Here is a 19,855-nt window from a genome sequence, read left to right as displayed (position 1 = left end):
TATTGTTAGTAATGTACATTTATTCTTCATGATGTTTACCTAAAATCACTTGCCTATTCAAATGTACATGCATTTACCACTCTTTTATGGAAACTTGATGTACATCCTTGTGCCAGCTGCATTGATGCATGTGAACAATATTTGATACATTTGAGGGTAAAAAGTGATTTATTCTTGGCTTAGTTCACCTGTTTTTTTCTCTTTTGGAAAATAATTGGTGGAACATGTAACATGGCATTAATGGATAACCCTCTGTGTTGGTCTTTCTTGTGGTGATATCACAGAGGAGGTTCGTTTAGAACAATTGAGAGAGTCCTGATGGATCACAATTCCAGACTGAGTCATCTGGGGCTCTATCTTGATTGCACACAACAACAAAAAAATCACTTTATCTGCACTGATTGGAAAAGACTTGAAAGATTAAAATAATATGGTGGAAGCTCTTAAAAAAACATTATTATTATTTTTTTACCCCTTTTTCTCCCCAATTTTCGTGGTATCCAATTGTTTAAGTATCCAATTACTTTAGGCTCATCGCGACAACTCCCGTATGGGCTCGGGAGAGACGAAGGTTGAAAGTCATGCGTCCTCCAATACACAACCCAACCAAGCCGCACTGCCTCTTAACACAGCGCACATCCAACCCGAAAGCCAGCCGCACCAATGTGTCGGAGGAAACACCGTGCACCTGGCAACCTTGGTTAGTGCACCCTGCGCCCGGCCCGCCACAGGAGTCGCTGGTGCGCGATGAGACAAGGATATCCCTACCGGCCAAAACCTCCCTAACCCGGACGACGCTAGGCCAATTATGCGTCGCCCCACGGACCTCCCGGTCGCGGCCGGTTACGACAGAGCCTGTGCGCGAACCCAGGGCCTCTGGTGGTACAGCGCCCTTAACTGCTGCGCCACCCGGGAGGCGGCGGAAGCTCTTAACATGGTCAGTTCTTTCAGATCAGTGTGATAAAGGAGAGGACGCTAGGAGAGGACGGACATTTTAGACAATTGAGAAAGATCCTATCAGCTATTGAGCTAGTCCTCGAGTGCATCCCAAATGGCACTCTATTCCCTATAGGTCACCTGGTCAAAAATGTGTACACTATATAGGGAATAGGGTGCCATTTGGGATGCAACCCTTCCATGCATGAGCCTGGTCAGTAAAACCTAATAATGTACCAGCACCTTGTTTTTAAAGTCCTAGGCCCAGACTCCCAGCCACACACCCCCAAGTCCCGTAATGCACCCCAAAAAAATTTAGCTGATTGATTCTCTGTTGCATATCCGCACCACCTGAAAAAAAATACAAAAGTATAACTCTCACACAAAAGTAGTGCACTGGGCCTTCACTAGTCCTGTATTAGCAGACCGAACTAGCTGTCTGTAGTGCGGACAAAACAAACTGTTCGGCACCCCCACCCCCATTCATCTTCCCGCGGCTATGCTCTGTTGATTTCTTTAAAACGTGAGCATGATTACTTCAGACATGTTTAAACAACGTAAAACTATTTTTGTGGTCAGTTCAGGGGAGCTGCCTAGTACCACTGTGTATGTACATACTACTTTAATGTCATGTGAAGAGAGAGAATTGGTTACACTTGAAGGGTACATGCATAAGGACTTGTTGTTGACAGTTGACAAGCATTTAGTAAAGGTACTGCTTATGAATGCAGTATATGGGTAATGAAGTGCTTATGCAGTTACCCTTCAAGTAAAGTGTTACTAAAAGATCAACCATTAATATAAATATATAATGAGGACAGTAATGTGATTTATGCACATGTCACGATATTCATATGTTTCCTGTAATGATACTGTAAATGTAATTGCAAGCACAAATGAGAGTATTTGTAAAGATATGTAAAATACTATTTATAATAAATGATATTTTATACATAGCCGTCTGCTGTTTGGTTTCAACGTTTTTTGTTGTTCATTTCATTTAAATGAGAACATGGTCATTTCAAACACAATTGTGTGATGTTGAAGAAATAACTATTTATTTGATAGGGGCAAAAATGTAAGTAGACAAAGTTCCATGTCAATAGGTGAAGCCACCATTATAACAATGATAAGATACAGGACAGTCTCCTATCATCATCAACAGTAGAAGAACAAACCCTTGCACATGCATCATCTCACACTTATAGTACAGTGATAGCAGAGGAGGCTGGTGGGAGGAGCTATAGAGGACAGGCTCATTGTAATGGCCAGAATGGAATTAGTGGAACGGAGTTAAACATGTGGTTTACATATGTTTGATACCGTTCCATTTATTCCATTCCAGCCAATCGTGTTAGGTAAGAGACAGACAAGGGGTTGAATCTAGCTGGATAACACCTGCATGGCCTGGCTGCCTCCTGAAGGAGCAGAATATTTACTGAACGCTATGGATAAAAACATCACATTAACATCCAATTAACACGACACCGGGCCCTCATCCCTGACAGAGATGGATAGAGAAAGATACAGATATCCACACAGAGAGAAAGAGACAGTCGGACACAGAGAGAAATAGAAACAAAGTGAAAAGGGAGTGAGGGATCCAGTGATGGAGGAACACACAATGGCCCATGTAGATCCGAGGTCAGTCACTGCCAACCTAGATATTAGGGCCGGCTCACTGGGTGACGAACTGCCTCTATACAAGAACATTATTAGTAAGAACAGCCTACATGACTAACACTAACATGGGGCACCCTTTGAAGCAACCTTTACGTGTGATGAAATTATTGCTATACTTATAATCCGTCACGAAAAGGCTTGTGTGGCGGGTTTCTTATCATAAACTGTTTAAGATTTAACGCTGCAGATCGTATTCTCTTCTTGACTGGATTTTTTGATTCTCGGTATGTCATAAGACCCATTTAAGCTTGTCTCAAATAGATCCCTATATGGTGCACTACATTTGACCAGAGCCCTATTGCCCCTGGTAAAAAGTAGTGCACTAGCTAGGGAATAGGATGCAATCTTTGGATGTGACCTAAATCCCTTTCAGAGTAGTGTTAGGCTAGTCTAATTAGCAGGGTTTTCTCCCCCCTACATGTTAGTTAAACTGACACAGATCTGCTGATCCCTTTAGTGCTATGAGACAGATACAGGATTAGCGCAGTCAATGGAATATACTGAGGTGCTTTCAGCCATTCCATTCCAGGAGATGTATAATGCTGATTTTGGGGTTAAACAGATCCAAAACATCCAAGGTTGGATACTGCAAGCCTCACTGTCAGGTTATCAACAAATTACCACTGAACAGCATCCATTGTTTTTCCATATATGCGTTTCACTCTATGCACCCAAATATTAAGAAGCAGTTCTCATAGGTACAGGTAGTTTGGCGGACAGGTTTCTTATACTGTAGGTCACTTTCTTATAGTCACATACGTACATGGGTCCAGTGTTTTCCTCAGCAGGTCTCATTGATAGTCCCCACTGTGGGTGGGTAGTAAAGGACAGGTTTGCTCTCCCCACATAGCTGAGTGCACTGTGGGGTGGTTACAGTGGGTTGTTCTCCCCACATGGCAGAGTCCACTTACATTTAAAACATTTAGCAGACGCTCTTATCCAGAGCGACTTACAGGGTCAATTAGGGTTGAAGTGCCTTACTCAAGGGCACAGAGATTTTTCACTTAGTCAGCTCAGGATTCGAACCAGCAACCTTTTGGTTACTGGCCTAACGCTCTTAACTGCTAGGCTACCCGAGTCCACTGTGGGGTGGTTTAAGGTGGGTTGTTCTCCCCACATAGCAGAGTCAGCACTGTGTGATGGTGTTTAAGAGTCAGTTCTGCCTCCCTTCCAACAGTCTCTGTGGGGTTGGTGATTTAGGGTGGGTTGTGTTCCCACTCCAGTCCGATCTGGGCAAAGCAATAGAGGAAGGCTAACATGGGTGGAGCCACTGTACACCAACCTGGAGAGAGACAGAGAGACACACCCTTAGATGCCAGCAACACATACACATTCACTTGTTTACAGTACACCCATAATTTCACAGTACATACACTACCGTTCAAAAGTCTTGGGTCACTTAGAAATGTCCTTGTTTTTGATTTTTTTAAATAAATTGTCCATTAAAATAACATGATATTGATCAGAAATGCAGTGTAGACATTGTTAATGTTGTAAATGATGGGATTGAGATCTGGACTCTTCGCTGGCCATGGCAGAACACTAACATTCATGTCTTGCAGGAAATCAGCCATACTGCTCGTTCTGTACGTGGTGGCATTATCAGGCTGGAGGGTCATGTCAGGATGAGCCTGCAGGAAGGGAACCACATGAGGGAGGAGGATGTCTTCCCTGTAACGCACAGCGTTGAGATAGCTTGTTGTTATTACAGGCACAGTCAGATGATGCTGTGACACACCGCCCCAGAACATGACGGACCCTCCACCTCCAAATCGATCCCGCTTCAGAGTACAGGCTCATTACTTCGACAATAAATGCGAATCCGACCATCACCCCTGGTGAGACAAAACCGTGACTCGTCAGTGAAGAGCACTTTTTGCCAGTCCTATCTAATCCAGCGATCGTGGGTTTGAGCCCATAGGCGACGTTGTTGCCGGTGATGTCTGGTGTCGGCCTACAAGCCCTCAGTCCAGCCTCTCTCAGCTTATTGTAGACAGTCTGAGCACTGATGGAGGGATTGTGCGTTCCTGGTGTAACTCAGGCAGTTGTTGTTGCCATCCTGCCACTGCGAGGATGATCAGCTGTCCTTCCCGTCTTCCTGTAGCATCTCACAGTATGGACATGGCACGTCTTCCTAGGACTTCCACTAAATGTCAACAGTCTTTAGAAATAGTTTCAGGCTGGTTTTTGGAAATATGAGCCAGAAATTGTAGTTTTTCTAGGTGGCTCCCATTTTGGCTGTAGTGTTTCCAAGCGTGTGAATGAGAGCACTTTCTTTGGTATTTTTCTCCGGTAAAGACAATAACGATTCTCCGTCTTAAATTTGATCATTTATTTGCGTACGTTGATTGACTTGTTTGGATAAGTTTATTGGTAACGTTTAGGATTAATTTTGTATGCATTTTGAAGGAGGGAAAACAAGTGGATTATTGACTGAAGCGTGCAAGCTAAACTGAGTTATGGATATAAAGAAGGAGTTTATTGAACAAAAGGACCATTTGTAATGTAATTGGGACCTTTTGGAGTGCCAACAGAAGAAGATCTTCAAAGCTAAGGCATATATTATATCGCTATTTCTGACTTTCGTGTCGCAACTTTCATGAAAGTTTAATATTTATAGTCATTTAATTTGACGCTATGCAATGTCACCGGATGTTGGCCAGGTGGGACGGTAGCGTCCCACTGATCAGCAAGAAGTTAAGAATGTGAAATGTCAGAATAATAGTAGAGAGAATTATTTATTTCAGCTTTTGTTTCTTTCATCACATTCCCAGTGGGTCAGAAGTTTACATACACTCAATTAGTATTTGGCAGCATTGCCTTTAAATTGTTTAACTTGGTTCAAAAAGGTTGGGTAGTTTTCCACAAGCTTCCCACAATAAGTTGGGTGGATTTTGGCCCATTCCTCCTGACATAGCTGGTGTAACTGAGGCAGGTTTGTAGGCCTCCTTGCTCGCACACGCTTTTTCAGTTCTGCTCACAAATTTTCTATAGGATTGAGGTCAGGGCTTTGTGATGGCCACTCCAATACTTTGTTATTCTTAAGCCATTTTGCCACAAATTTGGAAGTATACTTGGGGTCATTGTCCATTTGGAAGACCAAGCTTTAACTTCCTGACTGATGTCTTGAGATGTTGCTTCAATATATCCACATAATTTTCTTCCCTCGTGATGCCATCTATTTTGTGAAGTGCACCAGTCCCTCCTGCAGCAAAGCACCCCCACAACATGATGCTGCCACCACCGTGCTTCACAGTTGGGATGGTGTTCTTCGGCTTGCAAGCCTCCCCCTTTTTCCTCCAAACATAACGATGGTCATTATGGCCAAACAGCCCTATTTTTGTTTCATCAGATCAGAGGACATTGTCCAAAAAGTACAATCTGTGTCACCATGTGCAGTTGCAAACCGTAGTCTGGCTTTTTTATGGTGGTTTTGGAGCAGTGGCTTCTTCCTTACTGAGTGGCCTTTCAGGTTATGTCGATATAGGTCTCATTTTACTGTGTATATAGATACTTTTGTACCCGTTTCCTCCAACATCTTCACAAGGTCATTTTATGTTGTTCTGGGATTGATTTGCACTTCTCACACCAAAGTACGTTCATATCTAGGAGACAGAACGCATCTCCTTCCTGAGCGGTATGATGGCTGAATAGTCCCATGGTGTTTATACTTGCGTACTATTGTTTGTACAGATGAACGTGGTACCTTCAGGCGTTTGGAAATTGATCCCAAGGATAAACCAGACCTGTGGAGGTCTACAATTTATTTTAAGACTGGGGCCCCACAAGGGTGTGTTCTCAGCCCTCTCCTGTACTCCCTGTTCACCCATGACTGCATGGCCATGCATGCCTCCAACTCAAATATCAAGTTTGCAGACGACACTACAGTGGTAGGCTCGATTACCAACAACAACAAGACGGCCTACAGGGAGGAGGTGAGGGCCCTCGGAGTGTGGTGTCAGGAAAATAACCTCACACTTAATGTCAACAAAACAAAAGGAGATGATCATGGACTTCAGGAAACAGCAGAGGGAGCAGCCCCCTATCCACATCGACGGGACAGTAGTGGAGAAGGTGGAAAGTTAAGTTCCTCTGCGTACACATAACGGACAAACTGAAATGGTCCACCCACACTTACAGCGTGGTGAAGAAGGCGCAGTAGCGCCTCAACCTCAGGAGGCTGAAGAAATTTGGCTTGTCACCAAAAACACTCAAACTTTTACAGATGCACAATTGAGAGCATCCTGTCGGGCTGTATCACCGCCTGGTAGGGCAACTGCTCCGCCCACAACCGTAAGGCTCTCCAGAGGGTAGTGAGGTCTGCACACCACATCACCGGGGCAAACTACCTGCCCTTCAGGACACCTACACCACCCGATGTCACAGGAAGGCCAAAAAGATCATCAAGGACAACAACCACTCGAGCCACTGCCTGTTCACCCCGCTCTCATCCAGAAGGCGAGGTCAGTACAGGTGCATCAAAGCTGGGACCGAGAGACTGAAAAACAGCTTCAATCTCAAGGTCATCACACTGTTAAACAGCCATCACTAACATTGAGTGGCTGCTGCCAACATACAGACTCAAATCTCTAGCCATGTCTCAGTTGTTGAATCTTGTTATGTTCATACAAATATTTACACAAGTTTGCTGAAAATAAAAGCAGTTGACAGTGAGAGGACGTTTCTTTTTTTGCTGAGTTTAGTATCAGGGACCCCCAACCTCCCCAAAAATTAAATAATCCCCCTCCCCCAAATAAAAATGAATGCCATAGAGGATTAAGGAAATTGCTTGGCAGATAAGACAGACAGTCTAGGAAAGGCATTCACCCGCCAATACAATACACTGTCATGTCAACAAAACAAAGGAGATGATCGTGGACTTCAGGAAACAGCAGATTTTCTTTCCCTTCCAAATCGAGAGCAGCTCTAACAATGCAGCAGAGAACGGAGGGATCAAACTATGTTCAGGAGCCACGGTCTTAGTTTCACTTCTTAAAGAGAGAGAAAAATAGAGCAGTCCATAGGGAGATGAGTGCTGTGCTCTGTGAACGCCAGTTAGTGAAGCAGCTTACTCAAGCCAGCCAAAATGAGGCCAGTCTGTTCGGGAGAAAACTCACATGCCTATTTGGTATACCAGGAACAGCATTTTCCAGGAAAGGCCATGTAGATCTGAGAGGGTTAGATAGGTGGAAGAAATATAGTGTGATGACCCAGACAATATAGGATTTCCACGTCAGAAGCCAAGATAAGTCAGAAGCCAAGATAAAGCTATTACCATTTGGTTTAGATATATATATATATATATATATATATATATATATATATATATATATACACACACACTACTAGGTGTTGAGCTAGGGGGGTTGATTTGAAATTCAGGAGGCATGTACTGTAGGTGAGGGTGGAAGTTGCCCCAAGATCTAAGCTCTCCTCCATGTCGGTCTCTGGAGAGTGAGAAAACTACTTAACAAAGAAATTATTGAGGACAGACACTCAATCTAAAATAAAACCTTCAGTGCAAAATTTGTGTTATTTTAGCTAATGAGGTAAGAGGATAAGTTTTTTTGTTTGCTCTCACAGTCAGGGGGAGATTAGACTTTAATTAAAAAAGATAGTAGCTGGAATCTAAAATTGAGTCTGCTGATATGATTAAGTTAAAGAAAGAAATAACATCTAGAATTGAAGGTGTAAATTGGTTTTAGCGGCCTCTCAAACCTTTTCTCTCTTGTCCAAGTGCACCACATGATAATATCCAGCGTATATAAAAATAAACCTGTGACAAATGTGTTATAGCCTATATCCGTTGTTCAAACGGACTGTATGTGACAATACATCTTACTGAAAACAGAAGCCGAGGGTTACAAATAACACAAAAAAATATCATTAAATTGTATTGGTCACATACACATATTTAGCAGATGTTATTGCAGGTCTAGTGAAATGCTAGTGTTCCTAGCTCCAACAGCACAGTAATATCTAACAATTCACAACACACAAGTATAAAAGTAAAAGAATGGAATTAGGATGTACAGTTGAAGTCCGAGGTTTACATACACTTAGGTTGGAGTCATTAAAACTCGTTTTTCAACCACTCCACAAATTCCTTGTTAACAAACTATAGTTTTGGCAAGTTGGTTAGAACATCTACTTTGTGCATGACACAAGTAATTTTTCCAACAATTGTTTACAGACAGATTATTTCACTTATAATTCACTGTATCACAATTCCAGTGGGTCAGAATTTAACATACATTAAATTGACTGTGCCTTTAAACAGCTTGGAAAATCCCAGAAAATGATGTCATGGCTTTAGAAGCTTCTGATAGGCTAATTGACATCATTTCAGTCAATTGGAGGAGTACCTGTAGATGTATTTCAAGGCCTACCTTCAAACTCAGTGCCTCTATGCTTGCCATCATGGGAAAATCAAAAGAAATCAGCCAAGACCTCATAAAATACATTGTAGACCTCCACAAGTCTGGTTCATCCTTGGGCACAATTTCCAAACGACTGAAGGTACCACGTTCATCTGTACAAACAATAGTATGCAATTATAAACACCATGGGACCACGCAGCCATCATACTGCTCAGGAAGGAGACGTGTTCTGTCTCCTAGAGATTAACGTACTTTGGTGTGAAAAGTGCAAAACAATCCCAGAACAACAGAAAATGACCTTGTGGAGATGCTGGAGGAAACGGGTACAAAAGTATCTATATCCACAGTAAAATGAGTCCTATATCGACATAACCTGAAAGGCCGCTCAGCAAGGAAGAAGCCACTGCTCCAAAACCGCCATAAAAAAGCCAGACTACGGTTTGTAACTGCAAAGAACAAAGATAGTACTTTGTTTTATCCTGATAAAACAAAAATAGAGCGGTTTAATGACCATCATTATGTTTGGAGGAAAAAGGGGGAGGCTTGCAAGCCGAAGACACCATCCCAACCGTGAAGCACGGGGGTGGCAGCATCATATTGTGGTAGTGCTTTGCTGCAGGAGGGCTACCTGAAACGTTTGACCCAAGATAAGCAATTTAAAGGCAATGCTACTGAATACTAATTGAGTGTATGTAAACTTCTGACCCACTGGGAATGTAATGAAAGAAACAAAAGCTGAAATAAATAATTCTCCCTACCATTATTCTGACATTTCACATTCTTACAATAAAGTGGTGATCCTAACTGACCTAAGACAGGACATTTTTACTAGGATTAAATGTCAGGAATTGTGAGAAACTGAGTTTAAATGTATTTGGCTAAGATGTATGTAAACTTCCGACTTCAACTGTATATAAATACTAGGACGAGCAATGTTGGAGTAGCTTTAGAATAGAAAATATATACATATGAGATGAGTAAAGCAGTATGTTAACATTAAAGTGACCAGTGATTCCATGTCTATGTACACTGCTCCAAAAAATAAAGGGAACACTTAAACAACACAATGTAACTCCAAGTCAATCACACTTCTGTGAAATCAAACTGTCCACTTAGGAAGCAACACTGATTGACAATAAATGTCACATGCTGGTGGAAATTATAGGCATTTAGCAAGACACCCCCAATAAAGGAGTGGTTCTGCAGGTGGGGACCACAGACCACTTCTCAGTTCCTATGCTTCCTGGCTGATGTTTTGGTCACTTTTGAATGCTGGCGGTGCTTTCACTCTAGTGGTAGCATGAGACGGAGTCTACAACCCACACAAGTGGCTCAGGTAGTGCAGCTCATCCAGGATGGGACATCAATGCGAGATGCGGCAAGAAGGTTTGCTGTGTCTGTCAGCGTAGTGTCCAGAGCATGGAGGCACTACCAGGAGACAGGCCAGTACATCAGGAGACGTGGAGAAGGCCGTAGGAGGGCAACAACCCAGCAGCAGGACCGCTACCTCCGCCTTTGTGCAAGGAGGAGCAGGAGGAGCACTGCCAGAGCCCTGCAAAATGACCTCCAGCAGGCCACAAATGTGCATGTGTCCGCTCAAACGGTCAGAAACAGACTCCATGAGGGTGGTATGAGGGCCCGACGTCCACAGGTTGGACATCAAAGTTGGATCAGCCTGTAGTGTGGTTTTCCACTTTGATTTTGAGTGTGACTCCAAATCCAGACCTCCATGGGTTGATAAATTTGATTTCCATTGATCATTTTTGTGTGATTTTGTTGTCAGCACATTCAACTATGTAAAGAAAAAAGTATTTCATAAGAATATTTCATTCATTCAGATCTGGGATGTGTTATTTTAGTGTTCCCTTTATTTTTTTGAGGAGTGTATATATGGCAGCAGCCTCTAAAGTGCAGGGTTGAGTAGATGAGTGGTGGCCGGCTCGTGATGGCCGTTTAACAGTCTGATGGCCTTGAGATTGAAAAACAGCTTCTGTCTCTCGGTCCCAGCTTTAATGCACCGGTACTGACCTCGCCTTCTGGATGATAGTGGGGCGAACAGACCGTGGCTCAGGAGGTTGATGTCCTTAAATATCTTCTTGGCCTTCCTGTGAAATAGGATGCTGTAGGTGTCATGGAGGGTAGACAGTGTTTACCCGGTGATGCGTTGGGGAGACCGTACCACTCTCTGGAGAGCCCTGTGGTTTGCGAGCGGTGCAGTTGCTATACCAGGCAGTGATACAGCCCGACAGGATGCTCTCGATTGTACAATTGTAAAGGTTTCTGATGGCCAGATTTCTTGAGACTCCTGAGGTTGAAGAGGCGCTGTTGCTTCTTTTTCATCCCATTGTTTGTGTGGGTGGACCAATTCAGATTGTCAGTGATGTGTACACCGAGGAACTTGCTTTCCACCTTCTCCACTGCAGTCCCGTCAATGTGGATAGGGGGCGTGCTCTCTCTGCTGTTTCCTGAAGTGCACCATAGCTCCTTTGTTTTGATGACGTTGAGGGAGAGGTTATTTTCCTGTCACCACTTCGCCAGGGCCCTCACCTCCTCCATGTAGGCTGTCTCGTCATTGTTGGTAATCAAGCCTACCACTGTAGTGTCGTCTCTGCAAACTTGATGATTGAGTTGGAGGCGTGCGTGGCCACACAGTCATGGGTGAACAGGGAGTACGGGAGGGGGCTGAGCATGCACCCTTGTGGGGCCCCTGTGTTGAGGATCAACGAAGTGGAGGTGATGTTTCCTACCTTCACCACCTGGGGGCGGCCCCTTCAGGAAATCCAGGTCCCAGTTGCACAGGGCGAGGTTCAGACCCAGGGCCCCGAACTTAATGAGCTTGGAGGGTACTATGGTGTTGAATGCTGAGCTGTATTCAATGAACAGCATTCTGACGTAAGCACCATTCCACCAGGGCCTCACCTCCTCCCTGTAAGCAGTCTCATCATTGTTGGTAACCAGGCCTTCTACTGTTGTGTCGTCTGCAAACTTGATGATTGAATTGGAGGCGTGCATGGCCACGCAACATGGGTGAACAGGGAGTACAGGAGGGGTGGTAGCCGGCTAGGGATGGCTATTTAACAGTCTGATAACCTTGAGATGGAAGATATTTTTCAGTCTCAGTCCCTGCTTTGATGCACCTGTAACTGACCTCACCTTCTGAATGATAAAGGGGTGAACAGTCCGTGGCTCGGGTGGTTGATGTCCTTGATGATCTTTTTGGCCTTGCTGTGACATTGGGTGCTGTAGGTGTCCTGGGAGGTCAGGCAGTGTGTCCCTGGTGATGTGTTGGACAGACTGCATGGGATAGGGCAGTGTGCAGTGCGATGTTGATGCATTGTCTTTGGATCTATTAGGGTGGTAAGCAAATTGAAGTGGGTCTAGGGTGTCAGGTATGATAGAGGTGATATGATCCTTAACTACCCTCTCAAAGTACTTCATGATGACAGAAGTGAGTGCTACGACGGCGATAGTCATTTAGTTCAGTTACCTTTGCTTTCTTGGGTACAGGAACAACGGTGGACATCTTGAAGCAAGTGGAGACAGCAGACTGGGATAGGGAGAGATTGAATATGTCTGTAAACACTCCAGCTAGCTGGTCTGCGCATGCTCTGAGGACGCGGCTAGAGATGCCATCTGGGCCAGCAGCCTTGCGAGGGTTAACACGCTTAAATGTCTTACTCACGTCGGCCACGGAGAACATAAGGACCTTATGCCTTGTTAAGTGTGTAGAGCATGAGTGTGTGTATGTGTGTTGCACGTGTGTGACAGCTGTAGTTTTTGACAGAAAATTATTGTAGAGCTGTCACTTTTATGTCCAAGATCCATACAAAATACAAAAAATAACTAACCTTCCCATTTTGTAACTCCCCGCTTGAGTTCTGCATTGGTGCAAAAAACAATCTGCGCTTTAACCACTGAATGATCATGTAAGTAGACCTACTGCACGAGTAGGTGACCTAGCTGTTCCACCTCTGGGCAGCCAAACTTTCTAGGGAGCCCAAACATGTTCATATGGACCGGTAACTGAGTCTGACCATGGGCGAGTTCATTTTGCAGCACCCGGTGGTCTATTACTTCTTATGTTGTTTGTCAACTACCGCTTTAGACAGCCTACTATTTGTGATGATAATCTTCATAGTCATGCTGCCATATCGTAGCGAGAGTTTCTGAAAAAGGAGCTAGCCAACATTTGCAATGATAATGAGAAAATAATCGCCTTTTTGACCGCCTGTTCAGGTCTTGCTTGTGTTTGATATGCTTGAACGAACATGTCTTTTGTGTGGGCTACAACATGAAAAAAAAAATTGCACTCAAATTTTAACATGTTGATCATATCTTTAGCAGCTATGTTAAAAGAAGTCAGGTTCCAGAGAATCTGAAATCGCAGCCACTCCGTTCAAGAAAATACAAGACACTTGTACAGATAAAAATCAGGGCTATATACTAACTCCAAGACACGACAGGACGATGTGAACACACTTTTATAGAGCAGATGGTCCTGACAGCACTAAATATCTGGAATGACTGGGCATTCTTACTCAGCCTCACCATTGCTTTTTACAGCAGGCTGGGAAACGGTTTAGATCTTTGCTTTAATAAGCGTTTGTGGTGGGGAGAGTTCTACTAAGCTAACATATGGAATTGCTGTAATATGTTTTTTAAATGATGGACCACTTTAGGTATTTTATAAAATATTGAATGTGGCCTTTACAACTATAGCCCATAGAAAAGTATTGAATAACATTCATAAATGGCAAAACAGAAAGTAAAAAAAAATATCAAAAGGAATAAAAGCTTTTGATGTTTCTGCCCTAAGAAAGAAAGATCTGGAAATATGTTTTTTTTTAAACACAAAAAAAACATATTTAATCCCTTTTTTGATGGCACAACTACCTTAATACTGCCATTCCTTTTTTCAAACCAGTACCTGGTTACCCTCAGACGAGACCTGTGACACTTGTGTGAGAGAACACCATCGTGTTCGTGGGAGTTTCCCTTTTCCACAGTGAGGTCACATTAGTTTGTAGCCCAAACGGTTCGGACGATACAGACAGAGCTGGCACATCAGCGTTACAGACTTCAGACGAGTCCCATGAGGCTTGTGGAGTATGAGAGCAAAACGGAGAACACCATCGTGTTTGTGACAGTCTCATTTTTCCACATTAGTTAGTAAACCAAACCGGATGTTACAGACGTTTTCGTGAGAGGACTGATTTTCAGGAAGGGAAACATAGGTGGATGCGGTGCACAAAAAACATCTCTAGCTTGAACTGACGGATATGGATGGGAATGGTTTTGTTATGTTCATTAGATTGACACACGGTTGTGTCAATAGACTCTTAATGGTTAGTCTGGCAGAAAAAGTTTATGCACTCAAGAATGTCCACATTTGGTTTCTGCAGAGACAAGAGACGAAGGACGAGGAGAGACGAGGAGTAAAACAGAAAAATACATTTGACTCTTTTCATCATAGAAATGAAGAGAGGAAGGGAAAACAGAGATTTCAAAAGAGTTAAGACAGAGGGTTAGACAGAGAAAAGAGAGAGGGATGTGTGTTGTGTGTCTTCATTCCAGTTAATTACATAATGTGAACAGACATAAGCCTTAGCCCTGAGAGGGGGCTCACCTCTCCTGCGGTGCCCCTGAGGTTGCCACAGGTGTAATTCCAGCCCACTAGAATGGGATTAAAACCAAGGACAGACCCAGGATTAACATAAGAATATAAGGCCAATTTTGGGAAGAGACACACCTCTATGTTACACTACACATCAGGTCGTATCCAAACCTATGGGGTTATCTAGATAATGATGTTATGTAGACAGTTTAAGAGTCTTTGGATGTCGTTTGTACCTATGATCGCAGTACAGCCGTGCTAAAGCCACAAGCCATCGTGCCCCCTTGTGTATTATTGCTTTACTATTTGCATCAATGCAGGAGCAATCAAAATACATGTACACTACCGTTCAAAAGTTTGGGGTCACTTAGAAATGGCCTTGTTTTTGAAAGAAAAGCACATTTTTGTCCATTAAAATAACATCAAATTGATCAGAAATACAGTAAATGTAAATGTAATTTAAATGTAAATGACTATTGTAGCTGATTTTTAATGGAATATCTACATAGGCATTCAGAGGCCAATTATCAGCAAACATCACTCCTGTGTTCCAATGGCGTGTTGTGTTAGCTAATTCAAGTTTAGCATTTTAAAAGGCTAATTGATCATTAGAAAACCCTTTTGCAATTATGTTAGCATAGTTGAAAACTGTTGTTCTGATTAAAAAACCTGCCCTTCTTCAGACTAGTTGAGTATCTGGAGCATCAGCATTTGTTAGTTTGATTACAGGCTCAAAAGGCCAGAAACAAAGTACTTTCTTCTGAAACTCATCAGTCTATTCTTGTTGTGAGAAATGAAGGCTATACCATGCGAGAAATTGCCAAGAAACGGAAGATCTCATACAATGTCATACACAGAACAGCGCAAACTGGCTCTAACCAGAAAGAGGAGTGGGAGGCCCCAGTACACAACTGAGCAAGACGACAAGTACATTAGTGTCTAGTTTGAGAAACAGACGCCTCACAAGTCCTCAACTGGCAGCTTCATTAAATATTACCCTCAAACCACCAGTCTCAACGTCAACAGTGAAGCGGCAACTACAGGATGCTTGGCCTTCTAGGCCAATATCATTATCCAAACCTTTTTCTACAAATAACAAAAAATAAAATTTCTCATTGGTCAAGTCCAGGTAGTTATCGCTCTGTTTCATAAAACTTTCTTCAGTTTAGTGCCTAATGAACATGACCCAGAGTGGAGAGTTTGGGTTTGTGATTAGACTAAAAACGGCAGTTTGATTACTGTTATTAAGGATTCAATCAGAAACCTGTAATTAGCCAAAATGGCTGCCTTTGTGTGCTGATTAGCACCATAGAGGTCTGTAATAAGTACAAACGGGGAGAAAAGGCCACTCTGGGGTTCCGTCCCAAATGGCACCATATTCCCTACATAGTGCCTATAGGTTCTGGTCAAAAGTTGTGCACTATGTAGGGAGTAGAGTGCAATTTGTAATGCACAAAATGGGCAATGTCATTAAGGTATATTATTCTAGGGATTTCCGCCATGCAGCTTTCGACTGCAATACAATTATTTAGTAGGTAGAGAATGAAGAGCTGTGGCTTGTGGAGTCATTAGTCATTTACAGCCCAAATCAAATCAAAGTTAATTTGTTGCGTGCACAGGATACAACAGCTGTAAACCGCGAATGCTTACTTACAAGCTCTTCCTCAACAATGCAGTGTTCAATATCAAATGTAAGAAAATAGAAGAAAAACAGAATATGATCTTAAGCGCATGGAATCAGTACTAGGTCAGATATATTATACCCACTTCAGCACAGTTCAATTTAAGTGTTTCCACAGAGCAAACAAAGGATTATCAAATCAATGTTGTTGCTGCCGCTGACCCTCGAAATATGAAATAGTCGGTAACACTATTTGGATAGTCCATCTGTAGAAGCTCTACAAACTATCTACAGACTCACTGCATGTCCGTTGATTTTCAACAAGAAAGTGGCTGTATTCTACAAGATATACAGTAAGTGTACAAAATCTGCTCTATCCATGATAGACTGACCAGGTGAATCCAGGGGAAATCTATGATCCTTATTGATGTCACTTGATAAGTGTACTTCAATAAGTGTAGATGAAGGGGAGGAGACAGTTTAAATAAGAATTTTGAATCCCTGAGACAATTGAGACATGAATTGTGTATGTTTGCCATTCAGAGGGTGAATGGGCAATATAAAATATTTAAGTTCCTTTGAACGTGGTATTGTAGTAGGTGCCAGGCGCACCGGTTTGAGTGTATCAAGAAGTGCAACACCTTTGAGTTTCACGCTCAACAGTTTCCTGTGTGTATAAAGAATGGTCCATCACCCAAAGGACATCCAGCCTGCCAGTGGTCGAAAACGGGTCAATGATAAGAGGACAAAGGATGCTGACAAATTGTGCCGAGCAACAGATGGGTTACAGGGACAGTCCAGTACAACATTGGTGCCCAAAAAAACATAAAGGAATGCATAACTCGTCATACCTTGACACGAATGGAGTATGGCAGCCTTCCTAGCCGACGACCTTACAGAGTTCCACTTCTTTCATGGCACACATTGGGCCACTTGATAAAAGTAGAGAAATGTTTGAATGTCACAGGATATCTGAATATCATTGCCAGTCAGTTGCATCCCTTCAAGGCAGCAGTGTATCCATCTGTGAATGAATTTTTGCCACAAGGCTAGCATTGTCCAGGAATAGTTCCACAAACATGACAGTGAATTCAGCTTACTGCAGTGGCCTGCCCAGTCAACAGACCTCAATCCAATTGAGCATCTGTGGGATGAGATGGAATGAGCTATTTGGAGTAGAGATCTACTACCAGCCAACTTAACACAACTGTGGGAAGCATTGGAGTCAACATGGGCCAGCATCCCTGTGGAACGCTTTCAACACCTTCAGATTCCACGCACCAACGAATTGAGGCTGTTCTGAGGGCAAAAGAGGGTGCATCTCAATATTAGGAAGGTGTAGCTAATGTTCTGTACACTCTGTGTATATTCGTAGAAACAGGTCTGCAACTTTTTATTTTAAGCCTCTCCGCGAACCCAATTTTAGTGCTCACCCATGACTTGAGAATTGCTGCCTCAGACTAATGCATCAGCAGCACTTTGGGACAACACTGGTATTAAGAAGAAGCACCCTTTCCCCTAGCACTCTAAATTAAACATTTTTGGTAGCACTGGTGCTCCCAACTAGAGATCAAATGTGCCTATGCGTGGTCTCAATGAAATAGCCTGTTAGCTACACACTGTATACACTGGCAGAGACGCATGGTGCAATAGTCTTTCTATGGAAATGAACTTCCTAAATATGATGGACCCTAAACTATAGCCTAACATTGACTGGAAATAAATACGCATTTATTTGTCTGCCTGCAAATTGTCCTGCTTCTATCAAAGTTATGCAAGATTATTTAGAAATTATTTTCTTCCTGATAAGCTATTGCTTATCAATTGTATTAAAAGTGCCTCTATCGCAATATCCACAAACTCTAATAACCTAATTCTTGTTGATTTTCATTGTTTGTTAATGTGGAAATGAAGGTTACTTAGTATTACAGTAATACGTGTGTGTAGTGTATGTAGTCTCCCTTCTCCAGTTGCATTGGCAGTAACCTATTGCCGTATAATGTTCTGCCACACGGCTGGTGGTCCCCATGCAGCAGCAGGGGGATGGGAAGTGTGTGTGTGTGTGTGTGTGTGTGTGTGTGTGTGTGTGTGTGTGTGTGGGGGGGGGGGGGGGTTCTTAATATAATGCAAAACTCCAACCCTAATGAGGTCAAGATGACTGTTGGTAGGACTGATAGCTCTGCGTGTCTCTGTGATGTCTCCTATCTCACACGCATCTGTGTTGACGACGCTCCTTTGAGTCTTCATATCAGACATAATGATAGGTAAGTAAGGCGTGCTACAGTACAATCCAATTTCATAGAGACCATCAGGTCTTTATCCTCCTCAACTATAATGGTTTTGACCCTGAAACACTGAGGAGATATCGCCATCAATGCGTTTAGCTTTAACCAGGCTAGAGAGGATGGATGGATGAACATCAGTAGGAGGGCATCACCCTAAGATGATATCACATAACCATCACCATCAAAGCAGAAGAGAACTTAACAGGTTATGTCGGAGTTCCGTGTGTCTGTGTCCTATTTCTGTCATTCTGGTTGTGCATAACAGGAGGGTGCGCACCTCAGTGCCCAAAGAAATAGGCTACGTGGCCTGCGCTACACGCTTTGGAGCCAGAACGTTGAATAAGAGAACATGACTGTTCCATGTATGCACGGTGTTGAAATATCATTAATAAATGATGATTAAGACGAATGTACCAATCTCACAATGGATGTGGAAATTGCATTTTACAATGTAGAACCAGTTTATTGATTGTAATTGGCAATTGGGTAATTGTATGGTCCTGGGGTCCAAGTGTTTATATTGTGTTGGCCTACACGTTTGAGCTCCTGTTAGACAGATTATATTTGGTTTCTCAAGGGGAGGCTGTACAGTCTTGTCCTCTCTACCTGTGTCCATTCAGATAGAACTCCTCTCAATTTTGAAACAAATTCATATTTATCTTAACCTCTCACAACCTATAACATTGTCTGGCAATATGCCAAAAGGGAAAAGGCACCAAAAAAGGGGGCGCTAAACAGATCATTTGAATGAGATAGACAACGAACCAATTTCAACATCGCCGACCCACGAGGAGTTAGCTGAAGAGGCTAGCTCCCAAGAGTTCCCCACAGAAGCTACTCAAAGTGACCTACTGGCAGCTATAAACTCACTAGGCAACCCTCACTGGGGTGGCAGGGTAGCCTAGTGGTTAGAGCGTTGGACTAGTAACCGGAAGGTTGCAAGTTCAAACCCCCGAGCTGACAAGGTATAAATCTGTCGTTCTGCCCCTGAACAACCCACTGTTCCTAGGCAGTCATTGAAAATAAGATTTTGTTCTTAACTGACTTGACTAGTTAAATAAAGGTCAAATAAAATAAAACTAAGTGAGAAGGTGGACACAAGGTTGGCTGTATTTGGACTTTGACTGAAACTGTGAAGGCAACTAAGGGCTGGGTGCATGAGGTTGAGCAGACGACAGTCGATCAACGGGCCCAGGCTACGGGACATAGAGAAACAGTGCACAACGTAAAAAAATGACAACAAAACGCTGATCACAATAATTGAATAACATAGATTCCTAAATGTATTTTTCCGACGCGAGCAGTGTAGTCAGGGTATTAGACGCATACTTTTTGT

At 42.9% G+C, this 19,855-nt stretch overlaps 1 protein-coding gene across 2 annotated transcripts in view; it reads right to left on the bottom strand.

Annotated features, from left to right (window-relative positions):
- Nucleotides 1-1,967: 1,967 nt before the first annotated feature.
- Nucleotides 1,968-19,855, bottom strand: part of hhat (hedgehog acyltransferase) — a 99,116-nt gene continuing 81,228 nt past the window's right edge. The window contains exon 12 of one of the 2 annotated variants that reach the window (XM_020495355.2): nucleotides 1,968-3,901. In XM_020495355.2, coding sequence (XP_020350944.1) covers nucleotides 3,816-3,901 — 86 coding nt within the window. In that variant the 3' untranslated portion in view covers nucleotides 1,968-3,815. The remainder of the gene's footprint in view (nucleotides 3,902-19,855) is intronic. The other variant, XM_020495354.2, reaches the window with a different exon arrangement.

The sequence above is a fragment of the Oncorhynchus kisutch genome, linkage group LG11, assembly GCF_002021735.2.
Source record: "Oncorhynchus kisutch isolate 150728-3 linkage group LG11, Okis_V2, whole genome shotgun sequence".
Taxonomy (NCBI): Eukaryota; Metazoa; Chordata; class Actinopteri; order Salmoniformes; family Salmonidae; genus Oncorhynchus; species Oncorhynchus kisutch.
Note: the sequence above shows the minus strand (reverse complement) of the source record. Positions and strands in the feature narration are given on the sequence as shown.